This window comes from Diadema setosum, chromosome 14, assembly GCF_964275005.1.
Source record: "Diadema setosum chromosome 14, eeDiaSeto1, whole genome shotgun sequence".
Classification (NCBI taxonomy): Eukaryota; Metazoa; Echinodermata; class Echinoidea; order Diadematoida; family Diadematidae; genus Diadema; species Diadema setosum.
In genome coordinates this window covers 2,634,532-2,656,940 of record NC_092698.1, presented here as the reverse complement: position 1 = coordinate 2,656,940, position 22,409 = coordinate 2,634,532, and the positions used below count along the sequence as shown (strand labels likewise).

The following is a 22,409-nucleotide window of genomic DNA, read 5'->3' as shown; positions in this document are numbered from 1 at the left end:
TTTTGGTGTTCCATCTGAGCACAATATAGTGTATAACCCACATAGTTATTTCAACCAGAGGCAAAGAGAATGCAATGGCTCAATCCATTTGTCAAAGGTGAATATGAAAACCAACAATGCAAGGGACTCATCATTAATTCCTCCTTTGGAGCCTAGAGATGCAGATTTCATACGGATTTGAAATCTTCATGCCCCAAACAAAAGCATTTAGACAATTAAAAGACAAAGCAACACATAAATACATGCCATAGAGATTACTGTAATCATGCATAGTGGTACTAAATATACCTTCAATGAAATATCAAACAAATTTATAATAGATAATATACTTGGAGGGTGCTGAAACTTTGCATTTTGTTTATTTCTCTGAGTTGATGCAAACAGATGAAGTCTGAAAATGGGTTTTGTTTGTTCACTTCTTATTTCCATGCAGTATTGATAAAAAAGAAATGAAATTGCACATTGTTGTAGAGCTTGATAGCTTATTCTATACCATAGCTTTACACCTCACTTTTTCTTCTTCTTACCGAAAATTTGGATTACATTATAAACACTGTACGTGTGATGCATTGATTCTCGCTACTTGTTGTGCCATTGGCCTTGTGGTTTTAGCTATAAAACTTTTTTTATGGATATCATGAAGTTTAAGTCTAATTTCATGCCTAATTGGGTTTCAAAGTTGAAATGAGATTCCACAATATGTCTTGCATCTTGAGAGCATTAAAGAAAAACAACTTTAAAGTTGTTTTTTAGTAATATCACCAACACAACAGGCCAATATGAATGATATCCACTAAGTCTCATTTATAGGCTTGAATGATGGTATTGTGTAATTTTAGAAGGGAGCTATATTTTGTTTACGTTATAAAATACTGTACATAGTAATCCAGTCTTGTGTTGATCAGCTTGATGCGATGTTATGATTCCTTGATTGTCAATACAGAATGAACTATTGTAATAAACTAGTTTCTCTGATTTATTGTGATCTGTGGAATTTACAAGTGCTGGGGGATCCCTCCCATCAATACCTCATTGCAGTGTATTTTGCGAGTATAGTGTGATATTGTAAATGCTGTGCCATGTGATGTAGAGCGAAACAGACGAGAGTCATGCAGAAAAGAATGGAAAAGAATGTCTGAGGAAATGGCGCGTGAAATTGATATCTTCCCTTTGAAAAGAACAGACCTGTTATGCCATTGAAAAACATAAACAACTCTGTCAAATAAATGTCACTCTTTCATGCCTTGCAGCATTTTCCCCCCAGATAATTGATGTGCGTGGTGTTAGGAAGAAATACAGTCAACAGATTTCTGGGAGTAATGAATTGCTTAATTGGGCAACAATTTGTGACAAGGAATGTGGGGAACATTTATCACCACGTGTGACACTTTGCTGATATAAAGATAGGGCAAAGTTCTTACAGGCAGTCACCTTTATGATGTCAGACAGTTTGTCCAAACCATCAAGAAGGCTACGATTGTGAAAAATCAAAATTGTTTGACTTTACAAAATTATGAACATCTGAACAAGACCATAATTTCTTCTGTATCTTTGGGGTGGGGGAGTAAAACACTTCAGGTGATGGACCATTTGTATTTAACCTTGTTATAGGTCACAGGTACAGGTGCACTAAAGACTGACTTATGTGATAGGCCTCTTGGACAGTTAAAGATATTTTGAATGGGAAAATATTTCACCATATACATTGTAGAAAGTATTTGTTCTTTTTGTTTGTGTAATTTTACAAGTTCTGCTGGTCACACTTGACAGACCAATCTGGAATATGAAAACAGGCATGCATCTGAAATGGAGATATCAAATAATATTGCACAAAGATACTCTCAAATGTAAAGTTGGTAGATGTGCTTTGAGTAAGCTTAAAATTTCATGAAATGCTCATAACTTCTCGTTCCAAATTGACAATTGCAGTTTATGGCAAATATAAATGTAAATTGATAGGGCCTACATGACATAGAAATAACAATCTGTGATAAAATGCTTACTTTATTGTAACGTTATGACCAAATTTCCCTAGTCTTGTTGCATGTGCAGAAGGGCACACATGGATGTGTATGTATGGGACTGTATTCTCATTAGCCGCCCATTGTTTAAGAAGAGAAGAGTCTTGAAGTGTATCCAGGCTGCCGACCTGTCAGCAAGATGATTGTCTGTAATAGATGGGACCTAAAGTGGAGGTAGAAGGCAGAAACCTGGTGTGTATGATGAGAGCTCTATCCACCCGTCCATCCATCTGTCCATCCGTCCATCCATTGGCAGTCTCTGTTGCTAGCTCTCAGCAAAATGGCTAGTCAACAGTGCTGTTATGTCTTATGGCCTGAGACATTGTATAAAGTGTATACTGTATTGATGTGGAGTCTACAGTGTACTTGCATTATCGTCATTCTAATGGTGCTAGTGTTTTGCTTTCCTTTGTTTCCCCATAATTCTTTCATTCTACCTGTGAATATGATGGCATTCATGTTGATACTAATGATAGTGAACCGGAAATGGAGATAATACACTGGGTTTTTTTTTTTATTATAACGATTCTTTCAACAATATCGTTTTGGTTTTTGATAAGCATGGCAATTACGTGCTTGTAATTTGTAAATCATTTTGGCTCTTGTGAATCATTTTGGCTCTTGTGAGCAATGGCATTTGTGTGGACATCATACAGTTTCAGTTTTGGTAGGAATGAAATCTGTCAATTTGTAAACATGCTTTGTTTTTATAAATATGAATATTAGTGTTGATGTATTACAGTACTACACAGTATGCAGCATTCCCCATTTGGTATGCCATTTTCACTTATCCGTTAAAATCTGGGAAGGCTAAATGATTATGTTCTGTGATGTCCAAGTACATATTTTATAATTATAAACAGATTTTGCTCATGTAGTGGAAAGGTAATCTTATTTTTAGATTATGTGATATATGTTCATATGCAGAGTATCAAATAATCCCGAATGAGACAAAAATGCAGAAAGTACTGTATGAAAGCACTGTGTGAGTAGCCATGTTTTAAAGTAACAGTTAATCAAACAGTGGGTCAGATTCTAATAGAGCATGTGTATGAATATCAGAACACAAAAATACTAGACCTTGGTAGTGGAAATGTTTCAATTGTAGGTTGCTCTGATGTATTCCTCAAATTGATTAGTTTGATTGGATATCATGAAATTCATCATATGATATGCCATAGGGGAGCATAAAGTGAGTGACTGACCATGCTGTATCAATTTGATTTGAGAAGGAAGGGTACATGTATTTAAGATAATTTGAACAGGAAAGTTGAATGGAAGAGGAAAGATGGAAGGAAGAGGATGACCCCCATCATCATCATCATCATCATCATCATCATCATCATCATCATCACCATCACTACCACTACCTTCCGTCACCTTCACGCGGAGTATTTCCCCTTTACGCCCAGCCAAACATTGATTGATTCCATGGTCCAAAACTGGCCACGGTTCATTTCTCGTGGAGAAATGCCTGTTAAAGAAGCCCTTCCAGAGATGGGCCTGATTGATGTGAGAGGAGCATGCTGAGATGCCGGGAGAATGAGGGAGTAATGTAGGTCCCACTACCCCCCATTCCCAGTGCTCTTGTTTGCTGAATATCCAGGCATTAGGCCTACAGTGTAGCAGGTTCCCATTTTGTCGGGGAGGGGGTGTGAAGCCAAGACATTGTCCACAGTCTTGTGTTACATGTTCCTGTTCTAATAATATTACTTCTTCATCTTTCAATATGAAATGAGCAGTGTTGCTCTTACTTGTTGTTGTGAGAGGTAAAGTTTAATTGCCGTAAGCTTTGTGAGCCTGTTTGTCAGTTTTGAGTTTTGAGATCTTAGCAATGCATGCATAGTTTATGGTCCTTCAATCTCCTCGTATTGTTCCCTACAGACAGTTAAGACGCCGAGTGGTGTACCAATGCATGTTTGGATTTGGCGGGTCAGGCTCACATCTGCAGAATTTGCGAAAATGAAACTGCGGTAAAACCTCTAGTGCTGGAGATACAATGTTCCTTTGTTAGGGTTAATGCGCAGTTTTAGAAAATCACATTTATGTACCAAGGGTTGCTTTGTATCCAAATTGAAAGGTGTCATAAAATGTGATATTCTGAGAAGGTTCAGTGAGGGTAATGGCCGATGAGAAAGACAGAAATGTAGGCATTATTATTGATAGCATGGCAGTTCTCATTGGTAATTCAAGTAAAGATCTTGCTGAAACCAAATATCTTATCAATTGTGCTTGTGTGTGTGTGTGAGGTTTTTGTTTTTATACAATTTACGTTCATCTTTAGCATGCTTTATGAGTTTGTTTTAATCCCTCTCGTATAAGAGATCGAGAGTACATTCAAAGAACACTGAGAACAACATTTAGTCATCCGCCTGGGAAATGGCATGAGGAGTAATTAACACGCAAGCTAGTGGATGGTTGGCAGTATGACAGTTACAAGAGAATGGGCATTCGTGCCATATGCCTCAGTAGCCAAAGGGGGTTGACTGGACCTTGCATGTTGCGTGTAGTAAATGTGTGGTCAGTGTCCACAGGATATCATTTGTTCCAGCCGAGAGGAAATTTTTCATTAGCTGCCCGGGTATTTGTCGCCAGATATTTATCTAACTGTGTGTTTGTTCGACTTCAGCGTAAGGTAGAGTTGTCTTTGCAGGAAGAAACCATATCAATTCTATTGGGGCTCATACGCAGAGAGCTGTGAATATGAGCTGCAAGATAAACTTCGTAGAGCGTTGTCTAGTTGCTGTTAATACCAACTGCAAAAGGACGGTGGTCAGTCTCTCAGATATGAAATGCCATATCATAGATGGTCACTCACAATTTGCTGCTGTGAAGAGAAGAGGTGAAAGGGACAAGATCAGTTGGTTGAGAAAGAAAATAGGCAGGTGGCTTTGACAGGGGACAAGACATTCATGGTGATATTGGGCTAAGAGGCATCTATTGATCAGTGTTTACCACCAAGTGAATAATCTCTCCATGCTAATAATGCAATATTTTTGAATTGATATGCGACATGCATAGATACACAAGTTTGTAGAATAGCTTTAAGTGCTCAACAGTGTTGCCGTTGGTATACTGACTATTGTGATTGCTTGAAATATATGGCTGGTGATGGATAGTGTCGGTATCAATAGTTTTAAGTTAGTTTAATTTTGTGATGACATTCATTTTAGTGAGAAGATTAGGCTTTGTATTTTTTGTGTGTGTTTTATCCTGACCTTTTGTGAATACTATTTCTTCTTACAATGTAGGCCTTAGTAGTTGCTGAAGCCCAGTGAACACTGTACTTTTGCTATGTTTTTCTTGTTAGATGTTAGTCATGTATTTGATGTGGTTTAACATAAAGGTCGAAGTGTTTCATCAATTCTAGTAAATGGAGACATCTTGTAAACTGTGGTGGGAAAAGGAAATGATGTAGTTATTAAAGAAGGTCTGCTTGTCTGTGAGGTGTTTCCACAAGTTAATACTGAAAACTTGTCTGTTTTGTGTTAATTTTCACTGCCCCATGAATTGGCTATGCTCACCCTATTCCAATCGTTATACTTCTTTTTCCTGGTTTTTTTTTTTTTTTTTTTTTTTTTTTTTTTTTTTTTTTTGAAGGGGGGGGGCAACGATTTTTTAATCTGCTGTAGAGGACGGGAATAAATGAGGATCATGTTGACAATGTTCCTATCACTGTAGACATAGGAATCTGGATATAGTTATTCTCTTCCCCTCTTTTTTTTATCCTTATGTTTTCAAAGAATTATACAATTACTGTGTTGATTTTACTCATAATGCTGAGTAGTCTTTCAGAATATCAGGTAGAATGGTATGTTTAGCAAGCTGTGGACAACATGTGTGTTTGTTTTAACGTCGTTGAGTGGGAAGTTGTTGATGAGGGATTTCCCGGAAAGAAAGTCATGATGACTTGAAAGGCCAAGAACTTTCATACGCTTGGTTTCACTTTGATATCTTTTGTCATGCATGATGTAATTTTGAAGAGATTTCATGGTGTTATTATTATTCTTTTTAATTTTTTTTTTTTTTATAAAAGACATATTTTGTGAGTTTCCTTTTGACTCAAAGGCAACATGTTTTTCCATTTCCAGTCCATATCTGAGATCTCAACATTTTGTGTTTCGCTGAAAATGATGTTTGTGAGAAGAAAGAAATTGTCCTTGGAATCGTATGCATGTATGTTGAACGATCATAATTTGAATGAATAAAGAGCATTAGCAATTAGAAATTACATAGTGAGGAAGATTTACCCCATAATGTGGGTCATTTTGAAATTCCTAAAAAGTTATCTATATTCATGGTTAGTTCCATATGCCACAAGAAGTAGAGAGGTATATGATTTTTTTTTTCTTAATCAGTACAAGGAAGGAATTGTCAGTATGAAATCAAAAGTGTTCTAACATAACAAAGTCTATGGACTATTGTCCTTTGCTTCCAACCAATGGTTTGAAGCAATGTAATGAACACACTACATCTATTATCGGTTGCCATGGATAATATTGACCGATTCGGGTTCGTTGAGGGCAGCAGACATTTTATGGCACTGGGCGCAGCCATGAGCTCAAATTGCGGTGTCTCAGCCGACCCCCCCTGCTCTCCCCCACCCCCAGGGCAACATGTTTATCGCGCACTTGTAACAAAGGTTCGCGCATTTAGCAAGCATTCGCGCACTCAGTACGAGACGCCTATTGGCTAAAACAACCATGCATCAGTTTTTCATTCTGCGCGCGTGAGAGGGGTGGGGAGAGAGGAGGGGGGGTCGGCTGAGACACCGCAGTAATGGCGCTGCCCATGCCAAAAATACACATAGCGCGTCACAGAATCGGTCAATACAAAAGTATTCAGTGATATTAGACAAGGATATGGTGACATAAATATACAAGAATGTTGGGGACAGAATGTGATAGGGCTGGTGTATGTCAATATATTCGATCTCGGCTACCAGCACCATCAAATAATTGTTGAACCGTAAGGCCGTTTCATGAAGATGATGTACTTTTGTGAGTTCAGTGATAGTTGTTTACTGAGATGGCCTCCCTCACCAAGGCAAGATAATGAGTGCAGAATTTTGTCCCTTGTATACATTTAGCTGTTACAGTGTCCACATATCAGAGATCCATTACTTGACAATGGATATCAGAATTATCCACATGTCTCATATCAATGAATTCTGATCACTTGCTTGGTTGTGGCTGTCTAGACTGGAATCTCAATCTTCGAACTCCCAGGTAATTTGCTCCTTGAAGGTGAATTTTTGTGCAGTTGAAGGTTGTCTCAAAAGAAGGATTAAAATTTTCTTAGGACAACTATGAAGATTTCATCAAAATCTGATGAAAAATAAGGAAGTTTGATATGACATTTTGAAGTTGCTCTAATTTTATAGAAAACAGTTCTTGAACAGTCAGTATAAATATGCAAATTGTGAAGTGATGATGTCATCCTCTCATAACTTGTCATATAGTGTGTACATTAATTAAATGTTGAAGTTTCCAGTTTTTCTTTCAAATGCAATTATGCCCCAGTCTCAAATTGTGATATCTCTAACTTATCATTATTCTGAAGTTATTCAACCATTAATATGGTTAATAATAACAATGTTTTACATTTTGATAAGTTGAATTTCATATATATTATACAATCAATGGAATATTGTGAGGTAAAGACACTATCAGCTCAATCAACTGTTCAACAGCTGCTTTGTAGAAATTAGTGAAACTTCACTATTTCGTAACTTCCTTAATTTCATCTGATTTTGATCAAATTTTTACTGTTGTACTCATGAAATTTTATTCTTTCGTATCAGGTTAAATTATAACTGGACTGGAATTCCTCTCTAAAATAGGAGTTACGATTGAGAGAGAAAAAAAGAGAGAAAAGAATTCAGTGTCCTTCCTTATCGCAAACATATCACATTAGAGTCATTCGTCGGTCAATTCTGATTAGAGTATTTTCCCTGCTAATGTTCGTGTTTACACCCTGGTAGAGATGATGTCGGTGTAAACTCTACCACATACCTACCCGCGGTGTCATGTTTATCATTAACCTGGAGGCGACACTGTTGCCTATTGACCAACGGTCTCGCTCCTCTGCTCGGCACGTCATCGAAGCCGAAGACAAATGCACGCGAAATGAGCCTTTATGACTACTGTAGAGCAAGATAAATTTGTGTTTGTTATGTAACCCTGCTCCGTCAATCGTACCCTTTTCTCTGAAGGTGTGATAATGGATGTTAGATCTCTGTTTAAGTTTGAGATCAAGAGAGAAGGGGGGGGGGGGTAGATAGTGGTATGGAGGTTTCCTATTGTATTCTTGAGTTTTTTTTCAGCAATCCTTTATTCCCTATGAGGTACCGGTATTCTCTACTTTTTGCAAGGATAGGTTTCAAACTAAAAAAAAAAGAACTGGTTTATGAATGTGTTTCAGTGAGTCTGATTATTTTGTATTATAAAGTCTGAAATCTCAAACCTGACTTGCATGTCATGGTATCGAGATGCTTTTCTGTTGCACTGGGTCTGAATAGTATACAGGTCTTTAAAACGTGGTTTTAAGGAGGTTAAGTGTAACATGACCTTGTATTCACTTCTACTATGTGACATGCATAAACATAGATGATCTTGAATGTTAATCAAAATTTGTGAATTTGGAGTTTGTGACAGAGCTGTTTTATAAAATCTCATTTGAAGTTATGAGTTGTTGAGGAAAGTCATTTTAGTGTCTGAATGCTCCCCAAGACAGTAAGCATGCTAAGAAATATGATTTACAAAGTTTGGAGATCTGTTGCATATCTGAAATCTGTTGATGTTGTGTGTGTACAGACAGTTCATGAAGGTGTTATTCATGAGTGTGTTTGAATTTGTGCGATTATAGAAACTGGGAAAGTTAGTGTTTTGGGGCACACACACATGAGAATCTGTACAGTAGACAAGGTTGATTTGAGAGCATCGTTATTCATCGTGTGAGTGTGTGCATATAAACATTCTTCACTCAGCCCAAGAAGTACTCATGCCACAGCGTTTACCTGGTCTTGCCTTCTGAAGATCATGATTACCACGTATCAGTAAACTCTTACACTTCTTCTTATGCTGACAGATGCACACTCACTCACTTCACATGCCAGTAATTGGCACAAATTTATCGTCTCTTATCCTGTGAGTGATTTAATATCCTGTAATCCTATAAATCCCAATCCTACCACAATGGCTTCTGTGTGTGACCCCCACATTGTTTCACCTGAGTTGGTCTGTCCAACTCTTGCTGGGCCAAGTTTTCTGGGTATTAACCCGTTGAGGACGGGCAGATTTTGCTACAACAAGCATTTCCCATAGACAGCTGCCTGAGTGTACTCGGGACTCGTCCTCAATGGGTTAAAGTGCAATATCGACTTGCATGACAAAGTTTACACTAATGCAGTTTGGAATAATGTCATCATTTCATGCAAGTATGCACAATTCAAACTTCTATAAATGTTGTAATCTTATGTTTAATCTTGATATCACTTTGGCTATCATGTTGGTGTGATATCGCTGTATTTCTGTAAAAAAAAAAAAAAGTCAAATGGAAACAGGGACATGGACTTTAAACCAGATAACAGTGAACAAGCTTGGCAGATTTTTTAGTCCAGTGCAAAGGGCTCATGGGAGGCTTAAAGCCATCGAGAAGATTCAAGTGATGCTTTAATAATTTGTGAAAAATTGGTGAAAAAACCTTGCCTACATGTAGTCACCTTACATGATGTCTACCTTTAACTATTGTAGTACATTCCTGAGTGATCTGAATCACTGTAATGTCACACAAATAGACAGACAGACAGACAGGATCCAAACTGACAATGCTACAGGAAGTGATCTCATCTACCGTGTGTTTTTTTGTTGTGTGTGTGTGTGTGTGTGTCTCAGTCTGTCTGTCTGTGTGAAAAGACAGAGAGAGAGTTTGTCAGTTGCTTTGTCTTGTAGTAAAATACTCATCTCTGTACAAAGCTGCAGAAAAAGGAAGCCCATAGTTAGAGATGAACCTCTTCCAGAGTACTTTCAGCAAGGTTGTCCTCCGGTTCCTCCTCCGAGGCGCTCGTTCCCATGGCACGTTTTTTTGTCTCCGAGACGACCCACAGAGGTCACAGGAAGTGTTGCCACCATTATTTGCTCGCCTGAAATGCCTGAAATCGCGTGGCATACCCGCCGAGGTCACACACTGTCCGTGGTGCCCCCGAAGTAAAGCTTTTCCAGGTGTAAGGCACTGTTGATACTTCTTCAGCGCATCACGTCACACCAAAATGGTGCTCCATTTCCGCCCAGATTTTGATTGAACCCCAATCCTGTGCCCTCAAATTTTGTTCTAGATGATAAGTATTTCAACAAGAGAAAAAAAAATATGATTATTTGAACCCATAGGACATGGACACAAAATTGTGTTTCACTTTTCAAGTTTCACAGTAGCTTTAATTTGAGACATTTCACAAATTTATGAAGCCTGCAGTAGCATTCTTCCTCTTCTATTCTGTAGATATGAATGGTTTTTATTTTCCTTTTGTCTAAAATGTTTCGAAATATGACTACTACTCAGTGGAAACTGATACTGGCTTCTGGGGATGAATTACAAGAGCTCTATATACATAGGTGCCAATATTTCCTTTGTTGCCAGAAATTATCTTTCTGTTGTGATTCAAGGTACTCAAAGGTGTTGTCATTATTGCTCGGGGAGAGGGTGTTCTAGGCTGAGAGAGATCTGTTATTCCTTCAGAAAAAACTCATGCACACATTTGAGCAAGCATTCAGCCTCATGACTAGGGCTACATGTTGTTAATATCAGTTGAGGACTAGAAGAATATTACTGCTATACACCATCCAGTGGTAAGAAGGCCCTTCTGCTTCCGATTTTATGGAATTCATACCGTTTTGCTCCTCTCTTACAAAATTATAGCCAGCAGTTTAATAGGTTATATACATTGTAGCATACAAAGTGAGCTTATCATCCTTCAAACTGTCTACCGATGTGTCTGACTTCTGTGTCGTTAGACTTCAGTGTGGTTACACTGGTAAGAGGAATGTAGGTTTGATTGTCAATGTACCTTCGCTCAGCGCTGTGGAAATGGCTCGCAACTATGCCTCACGTTTCCCACTTCTGAAGCTTTGCAGTGAGCTCGTTCGGGGAGCGAGGGAGCCCTTCCCATGTGAGATGCCTTCTCTTTTGCAGACTGCTGCAATGCGTTCGTGTTTGGCGGATCCCCATTTGATTGGATACGGGCGCTCTGTCATCTATTATTGATAACTCACTCGAGAGTGTGTCTTGTGAATTTTATGAAGCGTCTTAAGGAGGTCGCCTTGTCATGTTAATCAGAGATACAGACCAGTTAAGAAGTAGTAAACAGGAAATAATTCCATTTGTTACAGTGTCTGCCTTTTTTCTTCTTTTTTTGGGTCCAATATTTCATAGCTGCCAACTGTTCCCAGTTAGTAGGGGCGTTCCTATTTCTTGGGAAAGAAGATACTCCATTCAACCTTGTATTTCTATTTTTTTCAAAACCTGCTTTAGTGATTAGTATGGGAAATGATAAATAATTCTTTTTTTTTTTTTTTTTTGCATTGCTTTCTCCCAGTTGTTCCTGTTTATCGAATTTACGGGTTGGCAGCTATGGAATTCTCATATCAGTGTTGAGGGTACTATTTGGAAATTGCACGCTAGACATATTTTCACTATCTCTATCGTATGTAGTGTGCAGCTCCTTACAATGTTCATGTTGTGAGTTATCTAATCAGAAACGGTTCTCTAACATCACCTGTGTCTGGTGCGAATATGATATGTTGTAGACCTGTGGAGGGGAGTGAGACAATATCAGTCGGCACAGATTGCGTACATGGAGAGTCAGAATGTGTGTGCGCATCAGAAATGTGAGAGTGCGCTATCTTGTGGAGATAGTTGTGAAATCCCATTTGTGCATGCTGGTATGCCACACATTAAGTGAGGAGAGGGAGGTTGGCTTGGTGGAAGAGAAAGTGAGTGGTCTACAGCGCACAACATACCTCAGCATGTGAGCAGGCACAGCAGTGGGAACTTAACCCTTGCTTGGCCGTATGACTTGGGGATTCCACTGGCAGCCTGTGGGGTGTGATTTGCCGGTGGTAGCTGTGGGGTTAAGCCCGGTGCAGCGCCATGCCAGCGGCCAGGAACGGCTCTGACCGCCCCCCTTAAGATTGCTCCTGACATTTACCTGACACCGCTGGTAATGAAGCGGCTTCACACTGCTCCCCGCCAGTGAATCACTCCATTATCATCATCTCTCCATCCGTCATAGCAACCGCATCACTAGGATGCTGAGGATGCCCCTCAGTTTTAAAGGGATGCGACCAACACAGCATAACTTTCCCTTTCTAAACCTAGCCTTGTCTGCCTCAAAGGTTGGGAGGATTAAACCTGTGACACCTCGGGATATTACATCCAGCTTCAGTACAGTGTCTATCATGGGTAAAAGCCCACAAATACAGCTCTCAAAGGAAACTCATTTTAATCAGCTTGTTAATTTCATGTACACATGATCAGAATAACGTATTGCCTCCTGCTCTATTAGACACTATTATCATCATCTCATATATAATCCTATTCTCTTTTTGAAGATGGGTATCTTTTTCAATGCTATTCTGTAATAGAATGCGGGCCTCTGGCTTTTGGAAGTGGTTGATAAAATCATTCCAATTCTAGCAATCTGCGAAAAAACTACTGTAAAACCAGAAACATTTACACCATGAAACTTTTCAAAATTGGAGCCTATGGCTTTATTTCTTCTTTTTTATGCCTCCGCCACGAAGTGGTGCCGGAGGCATTATGTTTTCGGGTTGTCCGTCCGTCCGTCCGTCCGTCCTTCCGTCCGTCCGTCCGTCCGTCCGTCCGTCCGTCCGTCCGTCCGTCCGTCCGTCCTTCCGTCCGTCCGTAATGAATTTTGTGGACAAGGTAACTATCAAAACCTGTTGAGGTATCCTAATGAAACTTGGCATGTATGTGTATTAGGGGGTGAAGTTGTGCCTATCAACTTTTGGGTGCACATGCTCAAGGTCAAAGGTCAAAAGGTCAAGGTCAAATACATAAAATTTCACTATTTCCACCATATCTATTGAATGCCTGAAGATATTTTCTTGAAACTTAGTGTATACATGTATTACCCAATTAAGATTCTCTGGTGAAAGTTTGTGTCATGAGGTCAAAGGTCAAAGGTCAGAAGGTCAGGGTCAAATACATGAAATTTCACTATTTTCGCCATATATATTGAATGCCTGAAGATATTTTCTTGAAACTTAGTGTATACATGTATTACCCAATTAAGATTCTCTGGTGAAAGTTTGGGTCATGAGGTCAAAGGTCAAAGGTCAAAAGGTTAAGTAAAAATATCAAAACTTCTTTTTTTTCTCGGTGCCTTGGAAAATTGTTCAAGGTATCTTCATGGAACATAGTATATACATGTACTGACTTGAAGTGATTATCTAGAGAATGTAGGGTTCATGGGGTCAAAGGTCAAGTGCAACACTTCAAATTTTTACTATTTCCCTCATATTTATGCAATGCCAGCAGGGTTATTATTTTTTTACACTTGGTGTATGCATGTGTAACCTAATAGAAATTCTCTGGAAAGTTTTTTTTTTTTCTTTTTTTGCCTCAAAGGTCAAAAGGTCAAAGATCAAGTGAAAGTGCTGAACTAACTTTTTCCTCCATATCTCGAAGTGGCTCAAGTTATCTTGAAACTTAGTACATATCATGCATGTTCTATCTGAAAGTGATTATCTTATGAATTTTAGGGTCAAGGGCCAGGTGAAAATGGTAACAATTTACTATTCAATTCAGAAATTGCACTTTTTCTCCACACCTGTACCTTGAAAATTACTCAATGCCTAAATGTATGAATGGGTCAAAGTCAAGTTAAAGTCCTTAAATCCCTAGATACATGCTCTCCTATTCATCCAATTAAACCTAGGTCAAGGAAGGTGAACTTTCAACACATTTGTGACAAACTTGTCATTTCAATATTTTGCCAATTTTGTGAAAATGTAATCACACATTGTCCACATGTACTATCTAGACCTATTGGGAAAATCATGCATTATGGCGGAGGCATACCAGTCGCCAAAGCGACATTTCTAGTTTTCAACCTGAAACTTTCATTAATTTGCTACTGGCATTTAATGCATAGTATAGACAAGAACTTTTGCAAATCTTGACTCCTTGCTAAATTTGTGAAAGTTCTCAAAAGAGAGAATGAATATGGACATATTCATATTAAAAGTTACACTGATATATTCTTTTCTGCTCTGGATATGCTGTTCGTCAAGCATCCCTGACTCACAGAGTACATACATTGCCCATACGCATCAATTTGAAAACACGCAAAAACGTGCTGCATCATTCGTCAACTTTCTGGCATACAGGTAGGGCCCTTGTTCATGAGATAATGTTGCTGGCATCATTCATCAAGTTGAGATTGACAAGGGCAAAATATAGGTTACAGTACCTGGCAAAATGCATTTCTTATTTTTATTTTTATTTTTTATTTTTTTTGCTGTGTATTGCTGTATAAAACATCCACATATCTGCATCTGTTTCTTAAAGGGGATGGCTAGTAACTGATCAGTGGGAATCATTGGGAATGCTGGAGGATGATTGTTCCAATTCTTGTGGGATTCATTTAAGAGTACATTATATTTCTATTGTCATGTGAAAATTGTTTGCTTCAGAACGGTCTCATTTTCAAGTAATGTGCACTTTAATGCCCCGTCACTGTACAGGCATGCTAACATGGAAACATTAAACTGCACATTACTTGAATATGAGACCATTCTGAAGCAAAAAATTTTCACACAACAATAGATATATAATGTACTCTTAAATGAATCCCACAAGGATTGGAACCATCATCCCCCAGCATTCCCACTGATTCCCACTGATCAGTTACTAGCCATCCCCTTTAAAGTCACCCTTTTGATGGCATTTTGGCAATACAGCTCCATATAAAACCATTGTTATTGTAAGAAAGATGCCACTTGATTCATTTCTTTTGTGAAACACTAAATCTTGAGAGGAATGTATGCAAATTCTTCTCAATGCTAGCAGGGCACAAGCAGTGGCACCTATATGCTGACATGCCTTGCTGTTGATTCTGTCCATTTATCTCAACTATAACATATCCCAATAGTGCTTAGCTATTGATGCATGTTTGCCATTTCATTCTCTCTTTAGTGAGTAAATTGATGATACCTGTACTTGCTACAATGATGTATACATTTTTTTTTTTTTTTTTGCAAAATATATTTTGCAATATTTGACAGTGACTAATTATGTCCGATGTTGGCATAGCAAGTTAGGGTGGGTATAAGATAAGAGAAGGAGAGACAATGGGGGGAGGTATAGACGAGAGAGGAGAGAGATCGGTGGTGGTAGTGTTTATCCGGAAAGGATTCTACGATGGGGGGAGGATAAGGGGGAGGGGATGATAAGGGAGGGGGGGGGGGTGTGAGGGGGAGAAGTTAAATGCATGAGGTCTTGTGATCACAGTCTACCCTGGACGAATGTTCCTTAATCGCCCTGTCATCCCACCTTGGCACTCATTCCATCACGCTGGCGATGCGCGAGCCCCCGTCTCCCGGCTACGAGCGAGGCGGAGATGGTCGCCGATAAAAGCCCCTGTGTCGTGCGCTCCGGCGCTGGGATCGGCTATCAGGGGTCATCCCAGTGCTGGCTGTAGTATGTGTGGCATGTGTGTGGTACGCGATAGCAAACACACTGCACAATCAAGATGAAAGTGTGTTCTTTGCCACGGATAGTGCAACTGAATATAGAGCACTTAAATGCTATTGCTGCAATTACCATTAATAGCCAGACAAGTACTGAAAAGATTGCCTGGCTTTCTCTACCTTTTCTCTGCTCCATTATGAAATGCTTGAGATGGTTCTAATTACAAGCAGGGAAAAAAGGCATACTGTATTAAAAAAGTTGTACATTTTCAGTCAAAAGAGCATGCATTTGATGTGGGTTGTTTTTTTTTTTCCTTCTGTAAATGTTTTGATGCAAAAGATATACAGGTAAAAAGAAGGCTTGTTTGTTTATTCATTTATTTATTTTTTTGTTCCCATATTGTGTTCCCATATTTAGTGCATGAGTTTCAATGATTTTTGGAAAATTGCTCACTTCTTAAAATCAATTGCCAAGTCAGTCTTTGGTGTAAATTTTGAAATATTTTGAGATATTCAATTGTATTTGAGATCATATCATTATCATCAAGACTTGGGTAAATGGTAACTAAACAAGACGTCTATGTTTTTATTTCTGAGTATGCATACAGCAGTCCTTCTTATGTGGCATGAAAGATTTAATGGAAATGTCACCATTTTTGCTTTTTCTTTCTTCTTTCATCTTTGCAGGCATGGACGGTAGCAGCTCATCATGGAACAGTCAAGGTCCAGGTTATGAAACAAGGGTGAGTGTGGTAACTTTAAACCATAACTTTCAAGTCTGAAGATTTGTGCTTATAATTTGCATGTCAGTGATGACAACATTCTATAACAAATACCTGAAGTAGTAATAGTAATGTTCTTTTTACATTTTTTAAGTCATTCATGTCGTGTATGATATCACATTGTCTGTCATCATTGTTATGTACTGCTGCTAGTCTACAATCCAAGTTCCGTTTCCCCCTAAATATCAATTAGATAGGGCATACACAAGTGCAGGCTGCAGTGCAGGGTCTGGTTTTTGCATCCAGCTTTACTTGTTTGAGTGGCGAATGGTGATGAGCCGCACTCTAAAATGTCGACGAATCCCAGCGGTGCATTTAAATGTGCGCAGTGCGAGAAATGTCGAGAAATATCTTCAGGTGGAAAGAGGATGCGAAGGCGAGAGAGGGGGGCAACGAGGAAGAGAAGGAGAGAAACTGCAAAAAAAAGGGCAGAATACATCTAATGCAACATGGCTAATGTAATTTAAGCTCCTCTACCTTCAAATTGCCCGTCCGGATAGTGAGGCAAACCGTGATAATCGCAGATTAAACGAGCCATTCCCCAGTCACCCTCCTCCTTTCTTCTCCTCGTGGCCATTTTCCGAGGATTCCGTGTTAAAATGAGAGATTGCATATCTCGTCTCCTCAGCTCAAGTAGCCATTACTTATCCCCCCTTGGTGCCAAAATCCTATTTGCCTTTGCCAGGCGTGATGGCGTTTTTGTGGAAGCGCGAGGTTGTCAATGACTTCCCAGGGGGGTAAGTTCTCCCCCCCATTTTCCCCCCTCCTCCTCGACGACATGGAGGCAGCATCTTTTGGAGGAGCAAAGAGTGCATCTCGAGCGCACTCCGGAATATTAGATTTAAATCCTGTAAAACAACGAACCTAATATGCGTGATCGAGATGGACTTTTCTCTCTCTCTCCACCCTTCGCCATCTCGCTGCCTCCCCCATCCTCGCCCAGCTCTCTCTTCCCTTTTGTTTAGTCACGGGTGGGGAGAAGCCGGGAAAACAGTTTAACAGACCTGCCAAATGTGGTCCTCCGTTTCTTTTGTATGCAATTTGAGCGTGATTGACAAATGTCTGCCAAAGTGAAGTGTTGTTGAGATACCAGGATGTGTATGTGCTCTGCTTTCATTTTGCAATATTACTAACTTTTGTTATTATTCTCTTGTTTTCTAAGTTCATGTGTCTGTTTAAGTTTTGTCATAATTGTAGTCACGTGGGGGGGGGGGGACCTGAGGGAGTCACTGATAGGTACATTGTATACAGGTAGAACTTCCAAGCATAACGGTCTTCAAGTAACATGGCTTAATGTCAATAGTGTCTCGAGAAAAAGACATCATTTTTGTGAATATAACTTTCTGATTGATGTTGCACCCCTCCGAGTGATTTTTTATTTTTTTTTTTAAATGTTGCTTCTTGGTACTGCCACTGTAATTCTTTGTCCACAGTTCATGTCGGTATGTTCAGCTCCCTTTTGCAGTGTAAACATCTTCTAGTTGACATGAATATTTACCTCTTCTTCAAACATTGAAGGGAAGAACAGATAAAAGGCTGACGTTTGGCATTGCCGGCTGTCACGTGACTATGTTGGCTGAAAACTTTCACTTTAAAGTGAAAACATACTGTAGTACTTGTATGGCTACAGAACTGTGGACTTTTGTGCTAAGATACATAAATGCATAAGAAATGTATGAAATAATGTTGTATTAACATAATTTCACTTGCGTAACAACGAAAATGCGAAATAGTAACCAAAAAGCTTAACTGAAAGTACTACAATCTCAGAGCTTATCCGATCGTGGTTACTATGTGATTTTTCATACGCGATTACATCAATTTTAAACAATATATTGGGCCACAGTTGTATCAATTGCATGTGAGAGTGAATTGCCAGCTGCGTGTTTTGCATGCGATTCAATACTACAGCGTGAACAGGGGTTCAGTGTACCGACTTTTATTAATTCACACTTTTGATCTGAAAATACCACAAGAAATACCTCACTTTCTTGCCAAATTGCGTCAACCAGACAAATTTCTTGGTTGAGCTTTCCTATATATTTGCTAGCAAATTCAAATTGTTAATTTTGAACCCTTACGAGTACCGAGTTTTAGCTTTGATTAAAAGTCCATACCATGTGCCAATGGTCATTAATTAGGGTAAAATCAGATGAACAGGATAGTAGAAATGTATGCAAGATTAGGTAATTGTAAGTAAGTTATCTTAGCTACAATTATCAAAATTTCTGTATTTATTCTTCTGAAAATTTTGCTGAAAATGGCATATATCAAGGGTAGGCACAAATGTTTTCAGGTAAATGGGACCACAAGCCCATGAAGTTATTTCCAAGATTAGAATGTTGCGAAACACTTATGTGCCTGAACACACAAATATGTCGACTTCAGTGCATTATAATAGACCAATGATATTCATTCCTTGATTGAAGTTAGGCAGTCTGTCATTTCAAAACCAAACAAGTTGCTGATCAAGGGGATCTTCTTCAGTTTTTCTGTCCCTCAATATTTGTCTTTCACACTCAAACACCATTAATGTGTGTGCATCTGTTATAGCGAAGGGACTTTACGAAGTTGACAAATTTCAGAAATATTTCTTGGGCCAGCTAGTGGAAAGGTCTTCACCAAGTATTCAATTTTTTATGTCCCCTAAAAGTGTGTAAACAAAACAATCATCAAATATGAACGTGATTTCTTAATAAGATTAACAGCGTCACACTTGAACTTAACCAGACCTGGCCTGACCGACCGTCGGCAGTTCCTGATCACCCAGCGTGCAGTCACGAACGTGATACATGGATATTAATTATGCCGTAGCCGCAATCCAGGTGGAACGAACTGGCACTAATTGCCTTATATTTCTGTTTTCCTCCGACCCTCAATAATCGACGTCACCCTTCTCCCTCTTTTTTTTTTTTGGGGGGGGGGGGAACGAGGTGGGGTAGGAGGAGAGAGGGTCTATTGGCAATTCGTTGTTTCTTTAGTCATAGTTGGGTGGATGGTCCATTACCTTCTGCGCTTAAAATTCATCTCGAAGGCTGCCGAAAGCCTATCAGTCAGTGGATGACATGGCGTAGAATAAGTCATCGCAGCCTGATGAAACGCCTTCATTGTGCCTGGTACTTAAAGGTTGCTTGGGCGAGTGATCTGCACAATGGAAGAATATCTGAAAACGATACTGCATGTAGTAACACAGTTATTCACTGCTGTGAACAATACAAAGTTTAGTTGTGATTGGATGTATAACTTGAAAGTATATTGAGTTGCAGGGGGACAATTAAACATATAAACAGTAATGTAACAATACAACAATACAGCCTAATTACATGTAAAGCTTTACGTTGTTGGTTTTCATCTACCTGAAACTGTTTGCCAAAGCATTCTCAAGAGTACTTTTGTATTTATGCATAACTCTGCTCTTCTAAGGTTTGGAGTCTTTGTAGTGCAACTTACAATATATCTAATTGTCCTGACAACAGCCAAAAATCAACTGTACGCATTGCAGTTGTTGCCATGCTATCTGCAATCATTGTAATGCACAGTAACAATGGATGCTTCTATAAAATTTATCACCATTTTTATACTTTTATCATTAAGAGAAACTAGCAATCAAAATAGAAATTACTACATGGGTAGTGAAGACACAAACTGTTTAGTCATTTTTCTTATTACCTTTCAGCATAATGGTTGTATGATGGTATGATATAATATATGCAACTTGTACTTAACCCATCTGTAGTGTCTTTAATTGTGCAGTATGAGTTATGTTGGATTGTTACCTGTAGTTGACTGTTCTGCTTATGTCTTAACAAAATAAAGGTTGACCTCAGATTTCAGGTTCATTTTCAAAATTAGAAAAAGAATTCTGTTGAGTTATTTTGCCCACTTCAGGTATCATAAAACTCCCTTTGGTACATACTGTAGAAATGGTGACGGGTCTGCTTATCCCTAGTTTGATTAGGGAAATTGTTCTTTTTGTTTCATTGCTCTTCAGGTAATAAATTGAAAGAGAAATTGAAACCATCATAAATCATCAAAAAAGTAAATTTGTGCTTTTCATGCTCTCTTTCTCTCTTTCTTCTTCCTCCTCCTCCTCCTCCTCTCTCTCTCTGTTATAAAGGAGAATGAAACTCATAGATTGAGTGAATGCATCGATATTTACAGAATACATCAGTGAAGTTTGAGGAAAGTCTGACAATTCATTCAAAAGTTTTGAGGTGAAGTTTTAGTGCTGCCAATGTTGGATGTGGATGAGAAGACTACTACAGTTTGTGATATCATGCATGGACAATGATATATTAAAAAAAAAGAGAATCAACATATCTTATTTTTCTAGTATAATGAATAAACACTTGACTATACCTCTATCAGAAAACAGAGGGAATTATATTACCGTTTAATTATGTCAGTATCAAGAGGAAGGAATTCATGTGTATTTTTCATTAAAAATTAGATCAATGTGATTGTATCTCTTCATATTTTCTGTATGTCATTGTCCATGCATAGATGTCACAAATTGTAGTATTGTCTTGTCATTCAGCAGTGGTGGCATCAAAATTTTAGAGATTCATGACTTTTGAACAGATCTATAGTCTGATTTTCCTCAAACGTCACTGTTCTTTTATTATTCCTGCATAATTCAATCCACATAATCTGGGTTTCAGTCCCTTTTATGGTATGATACTGCTACTGCCTTCTTTTATGTTTTGCATGCAATGAGTTACAGGAGAATGTTTTGTGCAAATTGTTGAGAGATAATACATTAGATAATGTAGAATTGGGAGATAATATGTTCACCTCTCTTCTTCATCTCTCTCTCCATCTGTCCTCCAGGTACCATATGAGCATGGGCATGGACCCACACCTTACAGTGACAGCATCAGCTCACGGGGGATGGAAGGAAGCTACATGAATTCATCCAGTTCTCTCATGGGTAAGTCTGCTGCGGCAGTTAGAATGCACTTTACAATTGTTTCAGCTGTTGTTGGAGTTGTGTTTCTAGATCTATTTGAAGAGCTTGATCTCAAAATTGGTTAAGCGCCATTTTAGAACACTTTAAAGAGACTGTGCAGATCTGGTTGAGATAAGGATTTAGCTTTTAACGTTTTGCGAGATATTCAGAAACCACTCTATGAGATGTCAAAGAGCATGCAATTCTAAGGGGAATGAAAAGTTTATGTGATGAAAATCGGTTTTGAAATGGCTGAGATATCCAAAAACAAGGTGAAATAAAGAGATCCTAATAAAAGGCGTAGCCTGTCGCCTTTTATTATTATAATTTTTTTTTTGATATCTCAGCCATTTGAAAACCAATTTTCATCAAATAATTGTTGAATCCTTCTTAAAATAACATGTTCTTTCATATTTCATAAGAGGTTTCTCATTATCTCACTTTAAATAGGAATGTTATAAACCTGAATCCTCATCTCAACGCGTACTGCACAGTCCCTTTAAGTAAGTCCATCATCAGATAGAGTGAAGTAAATCCTTTCCATTGATACCTCACTTATTACATAATAGGGAATATTCTTGAAGTTATGACTGAAAATATTCCACATTTTGTTGTTCCTTTCTCAGCTTTTGACAGTTTTAATCACAGATATCTCAAAGGAACACAAATTGGGTTAAATCAGTTTGTGACCACACTCGTTGTCGTTTTGTCCCTTTTTCAGAGTGAGTACTCCATACATCACATACTTGCATGTCCTGCAGCAGGACGTGTCAGACAACTTTGCAAGCAATTGATTTGTGATGGACAACCAAAGTAATGGCATGAGAAACATTATCCCATGAGAAGTAGATGATTGAGAAGTATCCCATCTCTAGAGAAATGTCAGTGAATTCCCATGTTAGACAGTGCATACTTGCTTTGGGAGGAATTTTTGTCTCTCAGTTGTTGT

At 38.6% G+C, this 22,409-nt stretch overlaps 1 protein-coding gene across 1 annotated transcript in view; it reads left to right on the top strand.

The window, feature by feature from the left end:
* LOC140237532 (transcription factor 12-like) overlaps positions 1-22,409 on the top strand; it is a 268,067-nt gene that overhangs the window by 75,527 nt on the left and 170,131 nt on the right. Inside the window, exons 4-5 of the mRNA XM_072317467.1 lie at positions 16,418-16,473; positions 21,343-21,442. Coding sequence (XP_072173568.1) covers positions 16,418-16,473; positions 21,343-21,442 — 156 coding nt within the window. The remainder of the gene's footprint in view (positions 1-16,417; positions 16,474-21,342; positions 21,443-22,409) is intronic.